This window comes from Pelodiscus sinensis, chromosome 10 (assembly GCF_049634645.1).
Source record: "Pelodiscus sinensis isolate JC-2024 chromosome 10, ASM4963464v1, whole genome shotgun sequence".
In the NCBI taxonomy this organism is placed as follows: domain Eukaryota; kingdom Metazoa; phylum Chordata; order Testudines; family Trionychidae; genus Pelodiscus; species Pelodiscus sinensis.
Genome location: NC_134720.1, coordinates 17,674,287 through 17,700,916, shown reverse-complemented (window position 1 = coordinate 17,700,916; position 26,630 = coordinate 17,674,287). Strand labels below are relative to the sequence as shown.

Below are 26,630 nucleotides of genomic sequence, written 5' to 3'. Positions count from 1 at the left end.
CAATTAAAAAAAAAAGAACACATATGAAAAGGACAAATCACATTTCAGAACAGAAGGGAGATCCGGGGGGGGGGGGGGGGGGGGGCGGGGGAAGGAAGGTGAATGCCTGTGAGTTAATGATATTAGAGGTGGGGAAGGGTAGATGTCTGTGAGTTAATACTATTAGAGGTGATAATTGGGGAAGCTATCTTTGTAATGGGTAAGATAGCTGGGGTCTTTGTTCAGCCCACTGCGGAGAGTGTCGAATTTTAGCATGATTGCCAGTTCAGAGGATTCCCTTTCAAGTGCAGATTTGAATGTCTTCTGAAGTAGGATGCAGGTGAGTAGGTCATTCAGACAGTGTCCTTTCTGGTTGAAATGGCAAGCAACTGTTTTTTCTTTGTGATCCTGTCTAATGTCTGTTTTGTGGGCATTGATTCTTTGGCGAAGTGTCTGAGACGTTTGTCCAATGTACATAGCAGACGGACACTTTCGGCACATGATAGCATAGATTATATTTCTGGAGGCGCAGGAATATGTATTCTTGATCTTATAACTCACTTGGTTAGGTCCAATAATGGTGTTAGCAGAGTGAATATGTGGACAAAGCTGGCAACGGGGTTTGTTGCAAGGGAAAGTACCAGGGTTGGTATTAGTGTGGTATGTCCTGTGGTTGTTGGTAAGAATCTTCTTGATGTTAGGTGGTTGTCTATAGGACACTATGGGTCTGTCTCCCAGAGCTTCTTGGAGTTTAGTGTCCTGTTCCAGTATAGGCTGTAATTTATTGATAATGTGTTGGACAGGTTTAAGTTGGGAGCTGTAGGTGATGACAAGTGGTGTTCTATTGCTAGTTTTCTTGGGTCTGTCTTGTAGTAGATGGTTTCTAGGTATTCGTTTGGCTCTTTCAATTTGCTTTTTTATTTCTCCGGGTGGGTAGTTGAGGTTTCTAAATGCTTGGTAGAGATCCTGAAGTTTCTGGTCTCTGTCAGTGGGATTAGAGCAGATGCGGTTGTATCGAAGGGCTTGGCTATAGATGATGGATCGTATGGTGTGTGCTGGATAGGAGATGGAAGCATGTAGGTAACTGTATGAGTCAGTGGGTTTTCTGTAGAGGGTGGTGTCTAATTTTCCATTGTTGATTTGTACTGTGCTGTCCAGGAAATGGATCTCTCGTGTGGAATGGTCCAGGCTGAGGTTAATGGTGGGGTGTAGGTTGTTGAAATCTCTGTGGAATGTCTCTAGTGTTTCTTGGCCATGCGTCCAGATCATAAAGATGTCATCGATGTAGCGTTAGTAGAGAAGGGGTAAAAGGGGACGGGAGTTGAGGAAACATTGTTCTAGTTCAGCCATAAAGATATTAGCATACTGTGGGGCCATGCGTGTACCCATGGCTGTGCCGCTGATCTGGAGGTATAAATTGTTCTCAAACTGGAAATAATTGTGGGTGAGAACAAAGTTACATAGGTCTGCTATCAGGTTGGCAGTGGTGTCCTCTGGGATAGTGCTTCTAATAGCTTGTAATCCGTCTTCATGTGGAATGATGGTGGCAAGGATGGTGTTATTGGGGAGGTTATCGATGTTTTGTAGTTTCCTTAGTAAGTCAGTAGTGTCTCGGTGATAGCTGGGGGTGTTGGTTGGTTGGTTATACAAAGTAGAACTGTTTGAACTGTGCCAATTTTTTACACTAATATTTTCCTGTTGAAATAGTCCATATTTTTATCAAAATAATCTTTTTCATTTAGTTCTTAAATGAACATTTTGTTTACATTAAATTGAAACACTCATGTTTCAGTTTTGATTAAAAAATATTTTTTTCAAATTTTTACTTCCCTCACCCCTTTTTATTCTCCCTTTTCTCTCACTTTGCCAGTGGGAAAAGGGTGGAAGTAGAAGAGCTGGGAAAATATCATGCACAAGAAAAATTAAATTTTTAATTTTGACGTAAATCAAATAAAATAGGATCAGTTTTTTAAAAATTTCATGTAGATGACAAATAAAATAAATCTATGCTTTGTTTCAACAAACTCACAGGCTGTGTCTACACTGGGCCACTTATTCCGGAAAATCAGCCACTTTTCCGGAATAAGCTGCGAGCTGTCTACACTGGCCCCTTGAATTTCCGGAAAAGCGACGCTGTACTGTACAAAATCAGCCGCTATTCCGGAAACCCTACGCTGTTCCCGCTCGGGCATAAGTCCTTATTCCGGAAAAGCTTTTCTGGAAAAGGGCCAGTGTAGACAGCTTTTCCGGAAAAGCAGAAGACACGGAAAAAAGCGCTTTGGATGCCGCGAGACCCTGTAGGAGCCTTGGACTTCCTGGTAACCCAAGCTCTTAAAGAGCTCGGAGGCTGCTGGGCGCCCGTGGGAGGAGCCTGCCGGAGAGCGTGCTGCTTCAGCTCTGCCACGTGGCGTTGTGCTGCCCAACAGCCACCTCTGAGCCCACCATGGCAGCTCCGGGTGATGAGCCACCTGCACCCGCAGGAGAGGAAGCCCCCAGGGACCGGAAACGCCGGGCCCCATCCTGGACCCCCAGGGAGCTGGAGACCCTCCTGGACTTCTGGCAGGAGGAGGAGGGTCTCCACGACCTGCAGTCCTGCCGCCGCAATGCAGACCTCTATACGCGGCTGGTGCAGAACCTGGCGCAGCAGTGACAACCGGCCGCAACTGTGAGCAGGTGCGGTCCAAAGTCAAAGAGCTGCGGCTAGGGTATGTGCAGGCTACCGACGGAAGGGGGGCAGGACCCGATGCCTGCCCCTATTACGACCGGCTACAAGCATTTCTGGGCCAGTCAGTCCCGGAAGCCCCAGCTGTCCCTGTGGACACCTGCCAGCGCCCTCCCATCAACCGTCCCACCAAGCCAGGGGAGGGAGAAGACAGCGCCAGCGCGTCTGGCAGTGAGGAGGCCAGTGTTGCCACCGCCCAGAAGGCCCCCTCCAGCAGCTCCTCCGAGGCCGAGGCCAGGGAGGAACCCACGGGTGAGTTTGTGCAGTTTGCACTCCCAAGAGGCGGAGGGCAGAAGGCGGGGGGGGGGGCCCAGAGCCCGCAGCTCCGCCAAGGGTGCAACACGGAGAACGGCACACTGACCCATGCCTCGCTGTGAGGCACAGCCAGCTGCTATTGGGTACACCGCAGCATCACGGTCCTGTGACCGTGGACCCCCACCGAGCCCCTCGCCTGCTCCCGGTGCCTTGGCTGCCTCCCCGAGGGAAGTCCTCACTGTGGCCACACATGTCCCTGAGCTACTGGGCTTGCGGGAGGGATAGTGGGAGGGGGAAGGGCCCCTGAGTTTTGCTGCAAGGATGGAGCATCCCCCCCCCCAGTCACTCTTCTGGTTCCGTCCAGCAGATATCCCATGAGAGGGGATCTGAGAGCCCAGACCGCCTCTGCCAGATGTGCTCCCAGGCACTGCGTGGGGATGCATCTCTCTCCCTGTCAAACACCAGTGATTAGCCCAAAGCTTTTCACAGTCTCCACCGGCAGGGAGTTCCACAAGTGAACGCAGCACAAGCACCCTCCCGCCCTTCACAGGGCCAGGATACAGACCGGTGCTTACAGTACTGGAGGGGGGACCCTACTCCAGGGGCGGTCCTCCTTGCAAACATACAACACAGGGGCAGGAGGGGAACCGAGTGGGCCCAAGCCACACAACTGTGGGGTCACCTGGGCTCAGGGGTGGAGGGCATGCAGTGTGGGAACAGTGGACGGCCTGCCTGACTGACCCATCCTTTCTTCTCTTCCCTGCAGCGGGACCCAGCACCAGACCCTCCACTGCGGCAGCAGCGGCACCCCCAGCAGGCCAACCCCGGAGGCACAGGCTCCGGCAGAGGGACCAGCTGCTTCGCCGGCACATCAACGCCGTGGAGGCAATCCAGGCCTCCATCGCTGAGCGGGTGCAGGGGGATCTGCAGTGGCGGCAGGACGGCTGGGCTGCCTTCCTGGACGAATGCCGAGGGATGCACACCACAATGGACACGCTGACGGCACGTATTGTGCATGCCATTCACTATGGCATGGGCGGAGCCCAGGCCCCCGCCATCCCTCCCGTAGCACAGCTCATGCCCCCTCCCATCCCAGCTCCTGCCCCTGTTCCTGCCCCTGCCCCTGGCCACCTCCGTGTGCAGCCTGCCCTGACGCGCTCGCAGGGGCCGCCCGTCCCAGTAACTGCCCCCCCTTCCTGTCCCAGTTGAAGGTCTCCCCCCCCTTGTAAATAAACAGGTCTCTATTTTGCTGTTCATTCCTGTATTGGGTATTGTGTAACTCTAGTTAGTGTAAGAAATCATGTGAGATGCACAGTAGCCACTTAACTTTAACATGGTGGCAAACTGTGGAGAACGAAATCTGTAATCTATCACTGGGGGGGCCCTTCATAAGTGGTCAGTGGTTTGTGACACAGAAATAAATGCTGACACTTTTCAGTAAAATGTAAACCACAAACTATATTTACATAGATAACAAACTAGCAAGAATGGTTACAAGATGCACACAACAGATAATTAAACATAGTCTAGGCGCAGGGAGGACAATTGGGTAGTGTTGCTGGCCACCTCAATCCTTTGGTCCTTCCGGGCCTCAGGAGAGGAACAGCCAGGAGATCCCTTGACGGAAGATGATTGGAATCAGGTACGCTGACTTCAGCCTTCCGCACGAACCCCGCATCCTCGTGGCTGTTCTTCGGGACAGGCGATGGTGGCCTAAACCCTAGCCTAAGCTAAAAAGAAAAACCCTAACTAAGCCCGACTCACCCGACGAACAGACTCGATGACGGCCGACGTCCTTTGACCCAATGCTTTACAATTGGGGGGGAAGTGAAGGGAGGGGGTGGGGAAAGGTAGGAGACGTGCGGGAGTAATCTGGGGAGACCCAGGTGACCCTACTACGGGGCTTGGGCAAACATGTCCACCAGGGCCTCTCTGATGTGCACTGCATCCTGGCGCACCTGGCGGACGGCAGCTGTGTCGGGCTGTTCCAAGGTCTGTGCCTCGGCTGCCATCCATGCAGGGAGGAAGGCCTCCCCACTGCGCTCCACAATTGTGGAGCATGCAGCACGCGGCCAGGACCGCCGTTGCATTCTGCTCACCCATCTCGAGACGGGTGAGCAAGCAACGGAAGCGGGCCTTTAAACGTCCAAAGGCCAGCTCCACTGGGTTTCGGGCCTGGTTGAGGCGGTCATTGAACCGGGCCTGTTTCTGGTCCGGCTGCCCCGTGTAGGGCCGCATTAGCCAGGGCATCAGGGGGTAGGCGGCATCCCCGACGACGCAGATGGGCATAGGCACATCCCCGACAGACAAGTCCCGCCGGGGGAAGTAGGTGCCCGCCTCCAACCTGCGATACAGTCCAGAGTTCCGGAGGATGCGGGCGTCGTGTGCCCGGCCGGACCAGCCCCCGTAAATGTCCAGGAAGCGGCCCCGGTGGTCCACGAGGGCCTGCAGAACGATGGAGCAGTACCCCTTTCGGTTCATGAAATGGCCTGCTCGATGCTCCGGGGCCTGGATGGGGATGTGGGTGGTGTCCAGGGCTCCCCCGCAGTTGGGGAACCCGAGGGCAGCGAAGCCGACCATGGTATCATCCACGTCACACAGGCGGATGACTCTTGGGAGCAGGACGTCGTTGATGGCGTGGACGACCTGCAGAAGGGTGCAGAGAAACACAAGGGAACACATCACATACGGCAGGGGTGAGTGTGCGCTCCCTTGGGCCCCCCCCTTGATTCCCTCTGTCCTCTCTCTCTCTCTCTCTCACACACACACACACACACACACACACACACACACACACACACACACACACACCCCTACCTCCCAGGGCCCCCCTTGCCGCACGCCCCCCCCACCGGGCCTGTGCAAGGGAGGGACGGCCGAAACCCCTGGGCGACCCAGCCTGGAGTCTTGGCTGTCCCTGGGCCTGGAGTGCAGCACCCTCCCCCCATCCCACTCCCCCTGGGACTTACCTCCACGACGATCACTCTGACGGTCGATCTTCCCACCCCGAACTGCTGGGCCACCGAGCGGTAGCTGTCTGGTGTGGCCAGCTTCCAGAGTGTGATGGCGACCCTCTTCTTCACGGGGATGGGTGCCCGCAGCCGGGTGGTGGCTCTCGGCAGCACGGGGGTGAGCCAGGGCACAGCTGCAGGAAGGTCCGCTTTCTCATCTGGAAATTCCAGATCCACTGGTGGTCGTCCCATCATCCGAGGACCACCTGGTCCCACCAGTCGGTGCTGCTCTCCAAACTCCAGACAGGCCGGTCTACGGTTGGGTGCTGATGCCACACGGTTGCCACGGCCTCCCTGGTGAGGGAATCCAAGGAGATCTCTGCCTCCTGGTCCATGAACACCATGGCACCGGCCTGCAGCACGAGCTGCAGCCACCTGAACAGCCCCAACAGGGGCCCGACCAGGCACATGGCCACCCGTGGCTCCATAGCAGACAGAGCAAGGCAGAAAAAAAAAACGCAGGCAAAAGCAGTTGGGGGCCAAAGGGTGGTGTCCCCAAAAGTCAGAGGGCAACCACAGACCCTGCGAAGGGTGACAGTCCCTGGCAGAGGCCCCAAGGCACGGGAGCAGGAGACCAACGGCTGCCCGGCGAGACCCCCTTAAGCATGTGTCTGAATGGCGCTTTGGCCCCACCCCCAGAAAGGTTTGGTGGCCTTTGCCCTCTTCAAAATGGCTCCAGGCTTCTGCTTTTCCGGAAAAGCGCGCCGCCAATGTAGACGTGCTTTTCCGGAAAAGCGCTTCGTTACGACGATAACGCCGGGGCCAATGTAGATGCTCTTTTTCCGGAAAAACTTATAACGAAAACTATTCCGTTTTAAGCATTTCCGGAAAAAGGTGCCAGTGTAGACTTAGCCACATTGTTTCAATTCATTCAAAGTTTTCTCCTGGAAAATAATTGCCATTTTTCTAACAGTGCTCTAAGTAGGACACATTTATTAGTACTAACTTGTAATGGTTTATTTTTTTTCAGCCTATGAGTGTGCCTGCTTTTCATTAATAACAGAAATATTCTACTTGAATTTTGTTCTTTATAGAACAGTAGAATGACTGAAACATAGGACTCAGGAGCAAGGAAATCTGTTATTTAGTCTTCCACCAGTTTGGGTCCTGATCCTACCAGAACTAACATATGTGCTTAATTTTAGGATATGTGTACATGTTTGTGGTGTTATGTCCACATCAACTGCAGACCGAGAGTAATACCTAGATTTACTGACATAGTCACAAACTAATGCCTATATCATGCTGCATTTCTTATGCCCCTTTATCTTAGTTGATGCACCTCAGTTTTTCAGTAGATTGGCATTTCCTATTCCCACTTAATACATGATTAGATGACAATTGCATGTTAATTTTTGTACCAAATAATTATCATCCATGGATGAATCCACTCATTACTAAAAGTAATATGGCTCTTTATACAAAATTAAAGCCCAGTTGGACCTAACCCTTTTAATAAAGAATAAAATAACAATAATTATGTATGTTCCTATTTCTCAATTTCCAGACTCATCTAAAAGTTCTGTAAATCCCATACGTGTCTCAACTCAATGTCGAGATCAATGTCAGCTAGAGAAACCAAATAAATATCTCTGAGCATTTGGGGTTTTCCCATCCATGAAACCCTATGGAAGGCCCATATCACTGGTTGTGAGGAGGTAAGATATCCTTGGCAGTTTTTTATGGAGAGATTGGGGGTAGGTAAGGAGACATAATGTGCCAAAAACTATGTAGATTGTCCCAGCTAGTCACATTTACTAATTCCTTCTACACCCCATAACAGAGTCTGAGTATGCAGGTATTGTGAGTGATGGGGGCTTTTTTTTTTTAAATGAAACAATTTTTCCCCAATAGGAAGTAAAACCCTTTTGCTTCACTGCCAAAATGTAGGTGTAATACAAAGACCATTGAAGTAAGAGTCCTTACTCTGACTTCACTTGCCTCTGGATCAGTCCTTTATTGACTACACTTAAGGACTGAGCTCACCCTGCTAGGGCTCAAATCAGTTCTAGAAAATCTAGATAAGCAACTTAGTCAACCTGAGTAATTGTTATTTTTCATTATGTAGATCAGGATGGAAAAGACATTTTAAGAAACATTAAGAAGGGCAACAGTAGTTACAAGTGTTGCAAGGATTTCAGAACTTTGGCCAGGAACTTATATCTTTTATATATTTTCTTAACTCCCCTACACAATGCCCACAATCTTCTCTTTTACAATAACACCTATACTATAGCTAATTTGTTTTACTGTAAGAAGCCCAAGTAATGCATGAAAGTAACCCCCATCTTTTGTCAAGAAGCAATGACTGTGGCTCAGGAGATCTTGGAAATAGTAGGTTGATCATGAGAAAGGGTTGGAAATGTCTTTTAACCATTACCTTCAGCACTTCCTCCAGATGTGATTCTAACTTTGGAAATAGAAAGAAGACTTTTGCTAGCAAAAATAAATTTTTGCTTATGGTAAAACTGGGGAAACTTTTCGGCTTGGTTGCCTTTGGAAATGAAAAAAAACGATAATTCTACTTTCTATAATGTATAACTGCCTTTTTACCTCTCTTCTTTACTACAATTTCTTTTAAGCAAGCTAATTTTGAGTGTCTTCTGAACAGATACACATATTCTCTAGTCTCTGTAATGGATTGTATCAGATCTGTGAAAAATCGGTGTTATAAACATGTTGGTTCTAAAAAACATTCTCTGTTATATAGAAAATATGGAGGGTCTGTTTCTTGGAATTTGGAGAGGAGAGTGGCTTGAAAGCACAGAAGCACTTGAGTTATATCCTAGGTTACAAGTATGAAACTCAGCGTACCCACAGTTTTGTGTACAGGTACAGCTGTGAAGTTCTAAAAGAAATATATTACTATTCTCAGAGGAGAAGATTCCTTGCATAGCTTATGGCTGCCAGAGGAACTGCCTGTACTGTCACATGCCCAGAGGGAGGCACAAAGGGAGGTCAGACTCTGAAAGAGAGAGGCTACATCCCCACTATGAGTTAGGGGTGTGATTCTTCTGCTCTAGTATTCATATGCTGGGAGCTAATGTGAGAATAAATAGCAGCATAGCCATGGTAGCATAGGGAGTGACAGAAGAGGCACCAGTATGCTATGCCAAATATGAACCTGGCTGAAAATGGTGTATATGGACTCACCATAGCTCATCAGTGCCGCTGTTGCCATAACCCTGCTATTGTGACTTCGCTATTTATACTTGTAAGAGCTAAGAAGAACATTTTTCACGTGAACATGGTTTGAATGAGCCCTTCCTTGATATCTACTTATGCACTGGGGGGAAAAGACATGAGGAGCAGACCCAAGTTGTATACATAAACTCAGTTGGTATAGGCGTGTGGCAGACAGATCTACTTTGCCAAAGTGATCTCTTTTGGCTAGTTTTGGGTTACAATAACATCTTAAAATTCTAGTTATTTCATTATTATTTTCACTTTGGAATATACATGTACTTTACATTTATATCTCCTCTCTAAAGGACTCAGAGATAAATTTCAACAGATTGTATTTAACTGAACGTAATGCATGTTTGGATTTCTGGAAAATAGCACAAGGTTAAATGTTTTTACTTATATTTTTATGATTTCTAGGCACACATCAATCTGGTGTGCATTCTGGAGTTTATATATTTAGAAAAAGCAGGAATAAGCTCTCAACGTGTAATGTAATGCCAGTTTTTCTAGATGACTGTACAATTTTGAATATAGGTTTTTGTAATCACAAATGTCAGGTTTATGTCTAATAGCCAAATGCACTGTTCCATTGATTTCAGTGGAGATATGCTAGGATACAAAAGCTGAGGATTTGGCCTTAGAGGTCTAAATTTTACAGACATGATTGTTTGTGACTTAAAAGCTCTGTGAAGATAAATGAGAGACACTCAAAACTCAGAGCCCATCAGCAAACGCCAGGTCTTCAAGTGCAGCAAGTGTTGATTTGCTTATCAGTGGCAACTATTAAATACAGGCCAGAGGAGGGGCCTATAATTTATTTTTAAAAGACTTATTTCTGTAAATGTGTTCAACATGGCCAAGAAAACCCCATGTCCTTCCTGCCATATAATGTACAAAAAATAAAACCTATTTCTACCTTGTGAAACCACGGACAACAAAAATGAAAGAGACTTTTCTCAATTTCTTTTTAACGATAAATTTTTAAGCTTTCTTTTTTTCATAAAAAAGAATGTTGATTGAGGCGCTAACCGGAAAATGTACTTAGAGATCAAGCAGCTGAGAAGCAAACACAAGGAATAAATAAGTCCATACATATCCAACAGAAGCAGCAGCTGTTTACAAAAAAAAAAAAAAATCTGAGTAATTATTTATGAAATTATGTCTTCTTCAATGATTCTATATACTGCAGCAGTCCCAAGAGAATCTGATTTTTTCATGAGCCCAAATTGTTGAATTAGAAGATGAGAAAACGTCATGGTCCCAATTAACAAAACTATTGTGTCATTTCAAAATATGTGTTTTCTATGTTAATGCCGGCGTGTAAGAAAGACATTCTTTCATTCAAACAATACTCTACTCATTCTTCTGCTCCTCTCAAGCTCACTTTTTCACCCCTTCTTTTGCATGTGTGTTCTTCTCAATATTTATTTATAGATACACAAGCAGCTTCCTAATTTTTTTTCTTTCCTAGACATTTTCTTCTTTTTTCTTTCATTTAATTCCTTTTTTGTAGCAGTGGATGGAATTACGTTAGTGCAAAAGAGGCAATTCAGTGGTACAGTTGAACCTCTCAAAATCGGGATTCTCTGACAACCATGAATGTTCCTGGATCAGAGAGCCCTGGAGGCTGGGAATACAGTGGCAGGAGGTCCAGTGTCAGGAAGACCTGCCTGGGCTGTGGAGCCAGCGGCCATTAGCACATCCAGACTGGCAGGAATGGGACCAGCACTAAGGATGGCATTTAACAGCAGGTCCAATGTCTGGCAGTGGGCTGGGAACAGCAACAGTGGAACCAGGAGATCTGTTGGGCAAGCAGCAGCAGGGCTGGCATCTATCATCAGGGTCAGGCCTGTGGCAGCGGGTCCAGCAGCCCTATCAGGGCCAGGAGCCCTGTTGGGTCAGCCACAGCAGGGCCAGTGATTGGCAGTCCAGCTGGAGTCAGGAGTGCAGATGGGTGGGAAACAGACAAACCAGCATTGACCTCCTATGGTCAAGCAACCTCCCTTGTTTGGGACCAGTCAGTCCTCAAGGGAAGTACAACCTGTAACACTAAGGAGTTTATCACTTACAGGGCAGATTTTCAAATAAGCCCAGCTTCTGTATAGCCCCAGGCAGATTTTCAGAAGTGCGCAGCACCCAGCAGCTCTCATTATGATACTTCCCAAAAATTGGCTGTAGAAGTTCAGTACGCATCATGCAGAAGCTGCTCTAAAGCTGGCCATGTGATTCTGGTGCCTAAGTGAACTCTTAGTAAAATCTGGCCTGACTGCAGGGGCTGTGCTCTTTGGAAAGGCAGGTCTATAGTTACCAATGGAGAAGAAGGCAAAAGCGTGTCTAAGAAATAGAATACAAGGCAGGGAGAAAAGGGCACATGGAAAATAAAGAGAAAAGCAAAAAGGAAGAAAGCTATCAAGGAAAAACAGAAAGGGGAAACAGAAACCACTAAACAAAAAATGAAGAAAGAAGAATTAAGTATTCAGACACAAAAGATAGAGATGAACCTGCCCCCTCTACATAACTTCTTAATGATACCTAAAATTTGGCAGCATCCCTTTAATATATAATATATTGTTAACATCAGGAATTAGGGATAAGTGCTGCCAAGAGCAACATTATTTGGTTATCCTGGGTTTCTTAGTTATTTAATGCAATTGGCAAGAGTTAAAGTATGACTACTGTATCCAGCTGTGTTGACTGAGTCACTCAGTTTGCCCAGAGCATATGTAGTATCTGTCTTATCCATATCCTTAATTCAGACTGAATTAGAGAAATGAACAGCCTTCAGATTTTCTCATGCTGTTTTCTATGTACCTCAGTCTTTTATGTTATCTAGTAAATATGTAGCTATCCATGATGATAATGTAGAACCAAAGTGAGACGTACATAAACACATGACGATAGTTAAAACTCAATACAGTTTTACCTATAATTCTCTTTTCCAGCTCATTAATTTCAGCCCATTTCATTTAGTTAGGTGAAATGGTACTGAAAGCTTTAATGATGATCTGCAATTTCTGTTTCCATATTTTTTATTGCTGTCTTCTTTCCTACAGCAAATTTGTAAGAAGCATCATTTTTATATGAACGTTTTCCAGCTAATGGGAAATTTGTGTAGTTTACAGTAATGACTGCTAAAAGATTCGTATGTTTGTGAGTTTCTGCACTTACTGTAAGATCCTTGTATGCAGTTAACAATAGTTGTAGTGCTCTCTCCTTTAGATTAACCACAGGATCTTGCACAGTCTGTGGTTTCCCCCCTATGAAGCATTTCCCTTTACATGTATGACAGGTAGGGAGGGAATTTGTGATGTACTATTCTCAGAAGATTTGGAAGTTTAGTTAAGGATCTGAAGATTTAGAAAATTATTCAATTTTTCTGATCCTTCTTGGTATCTACCAAATTGTGGATTTTAACATTTCATTATAATCTTTCAAATAATGTATATTTAGCTGGAAGTGGAATTTATTCAGATTTCAAGCTGTCATAATCTATCTATGAAGTTTTCAAATCTGTTATATGCCAAGGAATTAATTCACAAAATGATAGAGGGAAAGCTGAAATTTTCATCCTAGTGTTTTCCAAAGATCTAGAATATGAATTTGGATTCTTGTCAGACAGAAGAGCATATGGGAAAAGAAAGTTTACAGAAATTAATCAGACCAAGCTAGATGCAGAATTCTCTTGTTAGATTCATATGGCAGTGTGCATCAGGCTTTCTGCATGATATGTATGAGTAACATTTCTTAAGTAGATCTCAAAATAAGTACATTGTCTTCTACTGTGTGTTATTACACACCATGAAAATGTGAGAAACTTGGTCAGATTATACTTTCAAACTCCACATTTTACTCCAATTGTGCTATTGTGGATTTTTTTCTGTAGAATTACATGGGAGATAATGCTCATCTCATACTTAGTTACACATCATCCTACAGTGGTTTCTATCACTATTGTATTTGAGCACAACCCCTGTTCTTGCTTATTGTGGTAATCCCAGGAGATTAAATCACACCGTAAATACCACATGAAGTAAATCAAGATTAGACTGAGAGTCTGTTTACTTCCTCTACATAGCAGCACTCCAGAGTCTTTTGCTTTTAGCTTCGCTGCGTAACATGGATGGTTAATCCTTAAAGGAACCAAATTTGGCTTAATTCCTCTTCTTTCTCACTGCTAATGTCCAGTAACACACACATTCACTGACCTTGGAAGGGCAAATAAAATGTTCCTTGGGAAGCCAATAAGAAAGTTGCTTGTTGTGGAGATCTTGAGTTCAAATTCTGCTTTAAACTCATATCTGAAATGCCCCTTGATAGTCTGCTGTCAATTTTAGTCAAGTGGAATATAGAGGGCTTCTTTTTTAAATCATCTGTGAAATTGCAGCATAAAGACATTTCAATATCTGGAACTAATGGCCCATTCACTGTGGGACTTTCTCAAGGTTCTAAGACCAGCCCTCCCATGTACACTGACAAAGAGAGAACCTTACTCATTCCCTGGAAGGTGCTGGATTTCTGTTTGCTTATTAACAAGCAATAATGTTTATTGCCAGTTTTACTCCTCCACTGTTTCTCCACCACTTCACTTTAATTATTCCTAAATGCTGTAACATAATTCACATTTGTCCTTTATTATAAAGAACCTTCTCTCATTCTAGACCCAAATTTGCTTTCATCCCACACACAAATCTGGTGTTATTGTAGTTTTATTACTGTAATTATTTGTGACAAAACTACTGAATCATGGAGCTTTCTTTCAATGCATTTATGTCTGCAGGCTACCAAACTATCACAGGTGGATCAGGCTAATTTCTGGAGTGATTTATACTCTGTGTATCCTACTGAGTCTAATTCCCTTCTCGCTGCCACAGTTTTAAATCCATAGGCTTCAAAGGAGTTACTCCTGATTTACACTAACATACATAAGAGAATTGGTCTCAAGGGGAGGTGTTAAAACAGCAGTAGGGGTGTGTAAAATGACTGTAAGTGACAGGAGAATCAAATGCTGACTTCAGGGGGATACTGAGATTATAAATCAGTTCAGAAAATGCCCCATCTCTCTATGAAATACTTCGGTAACCTGAAGACATCCTAAAAATCATCACTTATCAGGATGTAAGCCAGTCCAGAATTTGGCACGCTGTTGTTCTGTGGCTGCCAAAAAGATACAATATATTGATAGTACAAACATACAATACAGTGCTACAAAATCAGCAGTTCTCAAATAAAAGCATTCAAGCAATTCAGGCAGCAAGAAATCCAAGTCACAAACTAAGTCATTATAACAAGCTCACTCACTTTGCTCACCTTTAAAAGCTTAGGGCCAAATTCTATCCTAAGACACTGTCTTCTGTTTCACTGACTTTGGAGGATTGGGGACATGCCAATATCTGTGCCAAGTTCACTCTTATCATTTTTCTTCTCTTGCTGACTTCAGTAAGAGTTACATCTTGCATAGTCTAAAGGTCAGAAGCCACAAAATTCTGACAACCTTTAATGTCCACAGAAGCTAATGGGACCTACGTGGTGGGATTCACTTGTTGAAAACAGCTAGGATGTTTATTATGGTCTATGATTCAAGTATTTATGGACCTGATTCCATGAATTATGAATTCCACGAGGTCAGGGCACTTCCATGGGACTAGACAGCACTCAGCATCACAACAGAGACTCTCAAGACCTTGCAGGGATTAGGCCTTAAATCTCTTAGGGTGTGTTTACACTGCACCATTAGCTCGGAATAAGAAATGCAATTTGAGCTATGCAGATTGCATATCTTATTTCAAACGAATTTCAAACTAATGTCTACACAGCACCAAATTTCAAAATAAACCACTATTCTAAAACATCCCTTAACCCTCATACAACGAGGGTTATAGGGATGTAGGAATAAGGAACCTGTAATGTTTTGAAATAATGGGCTTGCTTAAAAGACACGGAATAGCTATTTCGGGATACCAGAAGTACCCCGAAATAGCGCAGCTGTCTAGACGTACCCTTTCAGTCCTCCTTGCAAGCCTTCATAACACTGTATAAACAGCTTTGAAACCTTGATATATAAAATAAAAACATGGGATATAAAAGCAGTTTTCATCAGTAATCAACTTTCTTCTGACAGTAGGAATATGACATATATAATTCATGTTGAGTTTTATAGTTACTTGCACAGTTCTGATTTAATAAAATATGATGAGCTATAATGATGTAGATAAGACAGTTAAACAATGCATTGAAAACTTACTTTCTGCAGGCTCTTTAGATCTTCTGCCACTGGATGACTTCCTCAGTAAACTTCGTCCTGAGGTAAAGAGGCTGGTTAACTCCTCTAAAGGACTGGTTGGTGTTCTAGAACGTGAACCACTCTGTGATGATGACCCGTAGGTATTGACTGAGGCATTTACCATCTTTCCCCCTTCTTGCAACGTAGTTCTGGCTGTAGAATGAGGCACTGATGGAGAACTTCTTGAGAGACTTCCTGAATGTACAGAGTCATAAGGTGGAGGTCTTTTGAGGCTTAAGGGGGTAAGAGACCTACCCATACTGACAGGAGAGGGTGAGGCAGAGTGACTTTTAGGGTAGCCATGTGGAGACTGTGTTCTGTATAAGGTAGAAGGATGAGGAGGTGAGGAGGAGTGCCCAGGAGTGGTAGTTCCATGGGATGCTGTCTGGTCTTTCTCCAGTTTTTGATGGCCTGGTGTATGAGGTGGCAGTGAAGATGGAGAAGCTCCAGCTTGTTGTTTGATGTAAGACACATTTTCTAGTACAGGAAGCTTTGCAACTTCCAATGGAGTTAGAGGAGACTCATCAGAATTTGGGGAACACTGCACTGGTGCTGGTGGAAACACCAGTAGTGGAGGTCTATGAGAAAGTAGATTTGGAAATGGTGGGGGAATATCACAAAGCAAGCCCTTGGGAGTAGATGGCACTGAGGACTTGGCGAATTCGAGGTCAGGCACTGTAGGAGTAGCACACTGAGAAGAACAACTGTGATGGTCATATTCACACGAACACTTTGAATCTTGGCCTACATCATCAAATATAGGGTATTTCATCTCCTCATAGACTGCTTCACTTTGGTCATCCTCATCTTTTTTGAAGTCTCTTAGTATATTCCCAACCATTTCAATATAAACAGGCTCTTCTTCCTCTGTGTCTGGGGCAGGACTGCTGACCTGCGATAAAGAGGAATCCCTAGTGAGTGTTGTCTTCATGCGGCCATGCTTTTTGATGTATGTTTCATCAAAAGATGTGCTTAGCTGAGTGTTGGGATTTCGTTTAGGCTTAGGAGGAGGAATCTTCTTGGTATATTCATCACTGTGTGGTCTTGGTTTGGCCGACGCTGAAAACAGAAGATAATATAAATTAATCAAAACTACTTAAACTTCTTCTGACACAGAATTTCTTATAATGTAATTTTATAATAGATTTCTGGGGACTGGTTCACTTAGCAATACTCCAACATTATGCCAGTGCAACCCAATTAAAAATAACGACTGATTAAATGCATATCCTGACCTTTCCAATTCTGTTAGGGTGCACCATAATAATACCATTCATGAGCATTTTTCCTCTCACAAGGGCTGCCCTCCATCAAGCCCATTGGGCAGGACATTTTTCACATTTAAATATACTCTGCTGTTATGAAAACCCTGGAGAGACAACCATAGTTCCTGCTAAGGTACTCGCATGCACGGCCGCGAACACAAAATTCTTCCCCCGCCCACCACCTCTGGAGTCCCATGCAGCCACACTCGTGAGGGAGGCGGCTGCTCCTGTGGGTGGGACCGGCTGAGACAGAGTGGTGAGGGAGCTGCTGGGGTGAGGGGCCGGGACCTGCCGCAGCTGCATGATGGAGGGGAGGCCTCATCCAGTGGCTGGGGCTGCCATGTGGTAGGGGAGTTCGGGGCTTGTTTTGGCAGCTAGGGCTTGGAACAGGATGTTCCACATGGCAGGGTCTGCTCTGATGTCTGGGAAAAGGACGTGGTGGGGTGTGTGTGTGTGTTTGTTTCTGCTCCAGTGGCTTGAAATGTGAGTGTTAATAAATTGGGTGCCACAGTGGCACACATCCAAACCAGTGCACATGACCTCAATATCGGTGCACAAACCAAAACTCACTCCGCTCATAGCTGGAAAATCTTAGAGGGAACACCAGAGACAACACCTGCATCTAGGAATGAACTTCTTATGGACACGAAAGACCCCAGACAATTATACTGGAGTGATAGAGGCATAAAATAGGGATGAATCAAGACCCTTTCACAATAAGACCATTCTGTTGCAGTCATAACAACTGTATGTTCACTCCTATTGATGAAGTATATTTGTTCTTACTGTGATGCAAGTAGTGTAATACTTATCTCCAAAATGTTTCTAAAGTCAGTTGGACTCCATGTTGTGAAATGCCAAGACTTTGATGGAAAATGAAAGGACTCAGCACCTCAAATGATTTGGATCTTCTGAAATAGTTTAAAACTGAAAACAATTTATAAATCTGTCTTTGAAAATTATAAGTTGAAACATCATTATTAAATTCATTTTATATGACAGAGCAAGGATTTCATAGAAACTATCCTCTATAGATATAACAAGAAACACACACACATGAATGTTGTATGTAGGTCTCTCTGTATAAATAGTATCTCATTAAAGGTTCGGGTTAAACCAGTTTATCCTCTTAAATGGACTTAGCCAATTCACTTACAAGAAAAATCAGCAAGAATACTAGCCCTTACCTCTATTTCGGTAGAATATCTCTCCTGATAACTTATTGCTGTGTCCCACAGTTCTAAATTTCCTAAACCATAGCTCAGTTTAACATGCCTGTCTTCCAGATTTTTACCTATGCTGTATTTCTCTATGATAGTGCCAATTCTACACTGAGAAAATTTTCAAAGTACCTTCTGCTGACACATCAGAAAACATCTTGTGAGTTTCTAATGTTAAATCAACCAGGCAGCACTTGTGGACTTAAAGGACCCCTTCAAGAAGCTCAGCCTCAAATGCACTGCTAAATTATCAACAGTACATTGTTCTGCCAGCTGGAAGACCATATTTTGACAGTTTACTTATGAATCCCAGCTCTGGGGTAGGAGAGGCTAGTATTATGGCCTGTGATTGAATTGTTTTGTTTATTGGGAAAGGATTCTAGCATACAATTATTGTTATTTTGTCATACTTGTGCTTTGATACATAAGGTATCATTACTACTCATGGCTAAGACATATGTCCCATCAACTATGCAGAAGATATTGTAATAAAGTTTGACATCAAATAGAATGCTAATTCTGTTTAGGAATTAGTAGAATTGGGTTTATATTGAGTGTAGAGACCACATTCATGTCAATACCATCTGCATAAATATAACAGGTAGTAAGGATTTTTCCGGAGGTGGGGAGAGAATAGGGACCTAAGCAGGTTTTGAAAACCATCAGAGTTCTATTATAACGTATTCAAAAGTGTCAGAGATAAAATTTTCAGAGCTACTTAAATGTGTTGTGACTAATTTGCACTTAGAATTTCTGTCAACATAGCTACAGAGGGTGAAAAATCCATACTGGTGACCAATGTCCTATACTGACATAAACCTCAGTGTAAACACAGCTAGATTAATGAAGAATGCTTCATTGACCTAGCTACCATGAGACAGGAACATGATATCCCTTTCCATTTCTATGAGCTGCACCTGTGCTGTGGTGTTATGCTAGCATAGATACAGTGCCCAAACTATGTCAGGATAATCCCCGTAGTGTAGGCATACACTTAGGAGGCTAAATCCCATTTCCAAATGTCTCTTAGGACAAGTCTCCATAGGGACACTCAGGAAAGCAAGGTTGAATTTGCTAAAGGTATAAATTTGAAGTGCATTAATGCCTACATGGATGCTCGGATGGATGTTTGGATGGATGGATGGATGGATGTGAATGGGAAGGTGGAAAATGAGGAGTTTGAGTGGGCAGAATGGAGGAATGCAAAGAACTTCCTGAAGGGGGAAGTTCATTTGGTCTACACAAGCAACAGGATGTGTGACCCTCTTGTTAACAGATACTGGACAATATTTTCAGAGGTAACTTAGGTTTGGTTTATACTTCAAACTTATTCAGGCATGCCTATATCATTCATGGTGTGAAAAACCACACCTCTTGATGGCATGCTTCAGTCACCATAGATACTGTAACTCAGGAAGGTGGCATTTCTACACAGGCAGAGAAACACTTTTTTGTTTTTATTGTAGTCCACAGCTATACCAGGAGGCTGTCAAATATAGCTGTGCTGACATAAGCTCTGTAGAATAGTAGACAGAGGCTAGGTCTGCACTGAAAAGTTAGATTGATCCAGCTATTTTGCTCATGGGTTGTTTTTCTGAAATGAAATATGTTCCCTGGAATTTTCATGGGGAGTCAGCTGGACCAGGAATCTAGATGGTAAGGCTGCCCCCAAGCCAGACCCTGAAAACCCCCTGCCCTCAACCATTGAAGCTACCAAGAAGGTGGGCAGCAAGTAGTCTTGAAACTAGGCTGGTTTCTGATGGAACCCTCCCAATGTTCAATAGGGAGTTTATCAAAATCTAACTTTTTGCACAAAACTTCACTATCTTGCAAACCAGTAAATTGTGACCAAATAACATTTTGTTTCATTTTCCAACAAGCACCAACACACACAACTCCCGCACCTCCAGCCACAAAGGGAATTCTATTGAGTTGCTTCTCTGTGAATGACAAACACACAAATGAAAAGCTGTTGTGCGTGCATTAGAAAATCTATTTTTGTATGTCTTTGAAAACAACTACAGCAGTGACATGCAGTCTTTTTGCAAACTGGCATATGATGTCATATTGCATTGGTCTAGAATACACAAATGCCTTTATCAACAGAAAGGTCAACTGATCCAACCTTCCTGAACAAGGTGGAAGATAAATTCTGATGGGGTGATATTTTCCTCCACTAAGGTTATTTTATTTCTTCTCTATAATCATTTGTATAAGTTAAGTAGTAGAATGACAACATGTAACTTAGATGTTCCCTCCCAGCAATCTGTAGGACTTTATATATTAAATATATATTTAATTTAGGTACTTGTTTATTACTTCTACTGGGAATACATGATACTAGAATCTCTCTAGTTTGGCATCTTCTAGACCTAACCAAACCAGAGAATTTGCTGGACAATGGGACATTAGTGATGTCTAGCAGCATTACCAACATTTCCACTGCTGACTGGAGCTAAATAACAACAGCACGGAACACAGAACAAGGACTAGTGGCTATTAACAAACTTTATGGGACCACAGGAAACTTAGCCACTCCCATGATAAGAGGACAGCTGGGTAACTAAAATCAGAGAGTGCCAGACTAGAGGTTCAACCTGTATTATAAAGATACAAGAGGAACTAGCCAAATAAAACCAGTGTGTGGGGGAGGACAAGAGAACAGAGGCCTCTGGTTAAGAAGGGGAGCAAGGAAGCTGCTACACATCAATATGCAGTGTAGTGTATACTCATTCAACTGTGATTAAGTAAGACAGGTGTCAAACTGAGTTAATACCATGATGATTCAGGCTTATCATTATTGTTAATTATTTTTACTATTCTTTTTAAAGGCTCAGAGTCTCAAGCCACTTCTGTAGCAAGAAATGATATTTTGTGGCAAAACCCTAGCTGCAGAATTATGAAATACCTATTTATAGGCTGCCACTCAAATGATTTTAGATGGAACACAAGAATGCTGCAATTAAGAAAACTATGCTACTGTAATGAAAAGCACAGACAATGTGTCTGCAAATTTATGTGTAACCAACATTTGGCAGAGAGCTGTGCATTAGAGCTCTGCCAAGGTCCCATAGTTAATGAAAGCAGATTATTTGGCAATGCCTGTGAGCGGAACAGGCAGCATTGCCTTAGTACTTGACATTTATCGGGCAAGGAAAGCATTCCGTATGCCTACTGGTAGCACAAATTGCTATGAAAAGTAACCAGGGCTGACACTTGGTGACACACACACACTGCAGTGTTGTCTGCTATAAACATGGAATAATTAAATACTTTTCAATACAGATTACTATGCCACTGGTCACTTGTTCTTACTATCCTGCCAACTCAGGAGGCATGTGTGTGTCACCTGGCTGTCTAGGGCAGGGAATCATAGAAGTATGGAACTGGAGGTCAACAAGTCGAGGCCCCTGCACTCATGGCAGGACCAAGCACTATCTGGATTACCCCTGACAGGTGTTTGTTAAACCTGCTCTTAAAATTCTCAAATGTTAGAGACTCACAATCTCCCTAGGCAATTTATTTTAGTGCATAACCACCCTGACAGGAAGTTTTTTCCTAATGTCCAACCTAATGGCCGTTGCAGCAATTTAAGCCTACTGCTTCTTGTCCTATCATTAGAGGTTCAAGAGGAATAGTTTTCCCTCATCCTTGTTCTTGCTTTTGATACTCCTATTAATACATTCCAGAACAATATTTGCTTTTTTGGCCACCGTGTCACACTATTGACTTGTATTTAACTTATGGACCAATATGACCCCTAGATCTCTTTCTGCAGTACTCCTTCCTAGGTAGACATTTTCCATTTTGTATCTGTGCAATTGATTGTTCCTTCCTAAGTGGAGTACTTTGCACTTGTCTTTATTGAATTTCATCTATGTACCTCAGACCATTTCTCCAGTTTATCCAAATCATTTTGAATTATAATCCTATCCTCCAAAGTACTTGCAACCCCTCCCAGCTTGGTAAGTTCTGCAAATTTTGGAAGGTGTACTCTCTGTGCCATCATCTAGGCCATTTGATGAAGATATGAAACAGAACAGGTCCTAACACTAATCCCTGTGGAACCCCACTCATTATGCCATTCCAGTATAACTGTGAATCATTGATAAATACTTTCTGGGAATGGTTATCCAAGCAGTTATGCACCTACTGCACAGTAACTCCATCAAGGGGTATTTCCATAGTTTATTGATAAGAATATATCAAATGCCTTACTAAAGTCTAGATATACCACATCTACCACTTCCCCCTTATCCACAAGGCTTGTTATCCTATCAAAGAAAGCTATCAGGTTGGTTTGATATGACTGGTCTTTTACAAGTCCACGCTGGCTGTTACTTATCACCTTATTATCTTCTAAATGTTTGCAAATTGATGGCTTAATTATTTGTTCAATTATATTTCCTGGCATAGAAGTTAAGCTGTTTGGCCTGTATTCCCTCGCTTGTCCTTATTTCCCTTTTTATAGATGGCCCCTATTTTGTCCTTTTCCAGTCCTTTTGTATGCCATGACTTTTCAAAGGTAACAGAATGGATTGCATCATTAAAGAATTGGCTGAGGCTGGCCTAGAGCTCCAGAGAGTTCAGCAAGAAAAAGATACCACAGTGACTGAACAATCAACACCCAACAGCAGGAATAGGGCATGGAGGTGAAAAACAAGGTGTCAGATGACTGGAAGGAGGTTTATTTTGGGAGAGACTCAGAAGTCCACCCTGGACAAGAAAAAGAGAGCAAGAGCGAGAGATAGAGTCCATTATAGCTTGGCAGGGCACTGTTTGAGCAAGGTGGACTATGTGGCTTAAATTCTGCCTCTTGTGCTAACCTAAGATAAGGTCTGTATCCAGGTTAGGGACGTAATTACCCATTCTAAAAGTTAACTGGTTAAACAATCTCATTTTAATTGTACAACTGGTTAATCACAGAAGGCTGGTATAGAAAGGCTAGGGTCCTACAGCAGGGCTAATCCAGGCAGGGACCCTTGTGGCCAGAGTCCTGGTCAGCCTGCCTCAGAGGTTGGCTGCTAGCCGGGCCTGCCATGCTAAGCCACACCATGGATAGAGAGCATCTATAGGCTGGGCCAGCTGGGCCAATTTGCACCACTGGTGGGAGACAGCTGCCAGCTTGACCTGGCCCTCCGGTTAACCAGTAAGCGTGCCAATAAGGTGATAACCAGTTAACCTTTTACATCCCTAATCCAGGTGACCAATAAATGGTTCCTTTGGTCTGGAAAAAGCTGCCTGTATTGCTGTGAATACAGATTGATAGCATTGTACATTGAAGGGGTACAGTACAAGCTTCCCACAAGAGTCAGGCTTGGCTGGATTAGCTGCAGGGAGCCACAGAGAGAGAGAGACCCTGGCATCAACTGCCCAGTCCTGTAGACCATGGGCCTGCCCTGTGGAAATGTGTGGGACCTTAGGGCACAGCACACTAAAGGGATCACTTCCAGGAGACTGCTGAAATCCTGGAGCATAAATCAGAGCTTGTGATTAATTACACTGTAATTAAAGTTGACTCTCAATATTTTTTGATAAGCTAAACAGATTGAGATCTTTAAGTTTTGCCCTCTCCAGCCTTTGAATTATTTTTGAAGCTCTTTTCTGCACACACTTCAGTTTTTCCATCATCAAATTTTAACACATGGACACCAGAATTACATGTAGCTGTTCTCATCACTGCTAAATACAGAAGTAACATCACTTCTCTACTCCTGCTCCCTAGCTCCCTGTTTAAACATCTAAGAATCACATTAGACCTTTTAACCATAGCATCACGCTAGGTGCTCATTGAGTACCCTGAGTGGCTTGTCCACTATCGCCCTTGTATCTGGTAACTATTGCTCCAACTTGTAAGCATGCCCTGCATGCATGGGCAGGGATATGAAGCACTGGAGGAAGCTAGCTCTCAGCTCTGCCCCTTCTGCTCCATGCCAGCGGCCAGAGTCCCCCATCCACTGTGTCCACTCAGGGTAACCTCAGAGCACTAGCAGCACATGGCTGCAATACCCTCTTCTCCCCCCACACAAACCCCTACCCCTGCCACAGGATCCTACAAGAGCTCTGTAGGGGTTGATTACAGAAGAACTCTGTACGTGTGACTTATAGGGTTGGGGAGGCATGCATTTCCCCCGCCCCTCATATCTGATGAGCCAGAAGCAAGCCTCTAGGAGCACACACCATTTAAGATAAGCAGTGGTGCCATTGTAGCAAGAACAAGTTATAGATAAGAGTAGGGGAAAAGAACAAGAACATAACAATTTGGCTTAATCAGATGTACTAGTCATGCAAACAAGGTCAAAGGACAAGTACAGCTGAGCCATACTGTAACAAGCGATGAGTAACCCCTGGAAACTTCAAAACTGCAAAACAGGGTAGAGACACTGTATTTAAAGCTGCACCACAGCACAGCAATTTGAACCTCACTGATGGACTCTGGTACTAGTGCCTCAGAAGCCTAGATGACCTCCCGCTCATCTGCAGCTGAAACGGGGTTCCCAGCTTGCAGAAGGGACATAAGACGTCGCTTTTCCTATCAGGTTGTTCTTTTAGTTAAGGGGGCACAGCTGAGAACTGTCAGGAAATAAACTGCTTGTGTTCGACAGATACTTGTGCTGCGTGTTTTTGTACTTAGAGAACCCAGTGTCGGACCTAAGACTTGACAGCAACAAGCTTGATCTCCTGACTAAGTGATGCTTTGTACAGCTTAACCAGCCCAAACCAGCCACAGTTGGAGGCTCAGAACCACTGTGATCAGTTGTTAAATGTAAGAAATAAGCTCAAAATGTAGTGAATCTAAAATTAATTTAATATCAAATCTCCATTTTGAATAGAATTCTACCACCATTATTAATTCCTCTAATGATAGAACAAAGAAATTTTGCTAATAAACCAACCTATATAGGCAGCTGTGCTCTAGAAATAAGAAGCTTAAAATAGCCAACTGGCAGCCCTCCTGAATAAGCAGAATATGACATTTTTGAAATGAGATATTTGTAGCACAAAGGTTATGCATAGCTTTCAGACATGCCTAAATGATCTGCCTTTCACAGCTAATTTTGGAAATTCAGCAGGCTTCTTGTCATCCTAGCCTTCTGAAGTCTTTTTTCTCTTTAAGGAGAGGCTGAGCTATGAAATTATGTTGTGGCATTTCTTTTCATTATTTGCTCACTATATGGAAAAAAGGACATTTTTTAATAAAATGAGTTTGTCATTTTCTATTGTGCTGTAGCTGTTTACCAGATTTTTGAGACCCACACATAGTCAATGTACTGTGCAGTTCAGCCCACTGCAAGATGAAAACTAAATCCGCGAAACAATTAAACTCCTACTTTTCAATATGTAAAAGGTGCAGATGAAATGTAATTTTAAGGCTGGATTTTTTTCTGAACAGATTTTCAGCTTCATGAACTACAAATTTTAAAATCTCCTTAAAAAATAATATTTGCTTAAGCTGTAGGAATTACTCTGGCTATATTTGTGTCTCTCTTAGAAAGGACCCACGTATAGAATTGCTTTAATTAAAACGTTGAAATTACTGGCTACCAAGCTGTAGGTCACAGATTACTTTCCTCTGCCTACATATACACAATTCCACAAAATAAAATCTCCCCCCCCTGCCAGCAATGAATCAATTATATATATATATATATATATATATGTTTAAGCTTTGGAATAGCCCTATTGATGGGATGGCTCACCTGTTTAAAGTTACAGATGACCTTAAGTGCATTCCTGGATGGGGTCTATGCATCTCTGCTTTCATTCTTATTGTAGATAATTTGATGAATATTATTAGTAAAACAATATTGAGAAAACAGCATGCTCCAATGGATAGTGCACCAGACCAGCATTCAGAAGACCTGGGTTAAACTTCCAGCTCTGTCACTGACCTGCTGTGTGACCCTGGGCAATCATTTCATCTCTCTCTGCCTCTGTTTCCCCTTTTATTCTTTGTCTATTTAGACTGCAAGCTCTTAGGGCAGGCACTGTTCCTTATTTTGTGTTTTTACCATGCCGAGCAAAATGGGGCCCAAGTTTTCTAGGATAATGCAAACAATACAAACTAAAGAGGCTCGGAGAGCATGTATTGAGCTCTCATTACATTGAGCATCCGACTTTTCCTCCCTGAGGCACTTGCTTTGTCAAATGTTCTTGATCTGGTAACATCAATAAAACACACAAAGCTGTCTCTGGGCGGATGATTGAGCCATCTAAACATCATCTTTGGTTTGGCTTTAACACCAGGGCTTTTAGCAAGCAAAGGTAGCTCTCAGAGTATAATGGTCCAGGAGAGTCTCTTTACGTGGGCCAGCTTTCCGTTTTCTGAAAACAAGAGAATAAGCAAAAGTACAGAGAGGAAGGGACAAAAGGATAGAAGAGTATTCAGTGTAAGGGCCCTTCTAGCAGTAGGTGGTTTTGAAAGAAATTTAATGTCGCTAATATATATTCCTTGCTACCAAATAATCTATGCCCCTCCCTTACTAGACCTTGTGTGGGTGGTTAACAAATGTACCGTCAAGTACCGTCAAGTGAGGGGACTGTAAAATTGCTTCAGAAAATGCTGCTGTGATGTTAATTAAGGTACATTTACAGAGTGCATGGCAGCAAGCCTCCAAGTCTGGCTTGAAAGGCTCAGACTCACGCTACAGTGCTAAAAATTGCTGGGCAGATGTTGTGGCTTGGGCAGGAGCCTGAGCTCTGAATTATGGT

At 43.7% G+C, this 26,630-nt stretch overlaps 1 protein-coding gene across 2 annotated transcripts in view; it reads right to left on the bottom strand.

The window, feature by feature from the left end:
- NYAP2 (neuronal tyrosine-phosphorylated phosphoinositide-3-kinase adaptor 2) overlaps positions 1-26,630 on the bottom strand; it is a 230,593-nt gene that overhangs the window by 70,882 nt on the left and 133,081 nt on the right. For both annotated transcript variants that reach the window (XM_075937582.1, XM_006119903.4), the window contains one exon: positions 15,395-16,492. In XM_075937582.1, the coding sequence (XP_075793697.1) occupies positions 15,395-16,492 (1,098 nt within the window). The remainder of the gene's footprint in view (positions 1-15,394; positions 16,493-26,630) is intronic.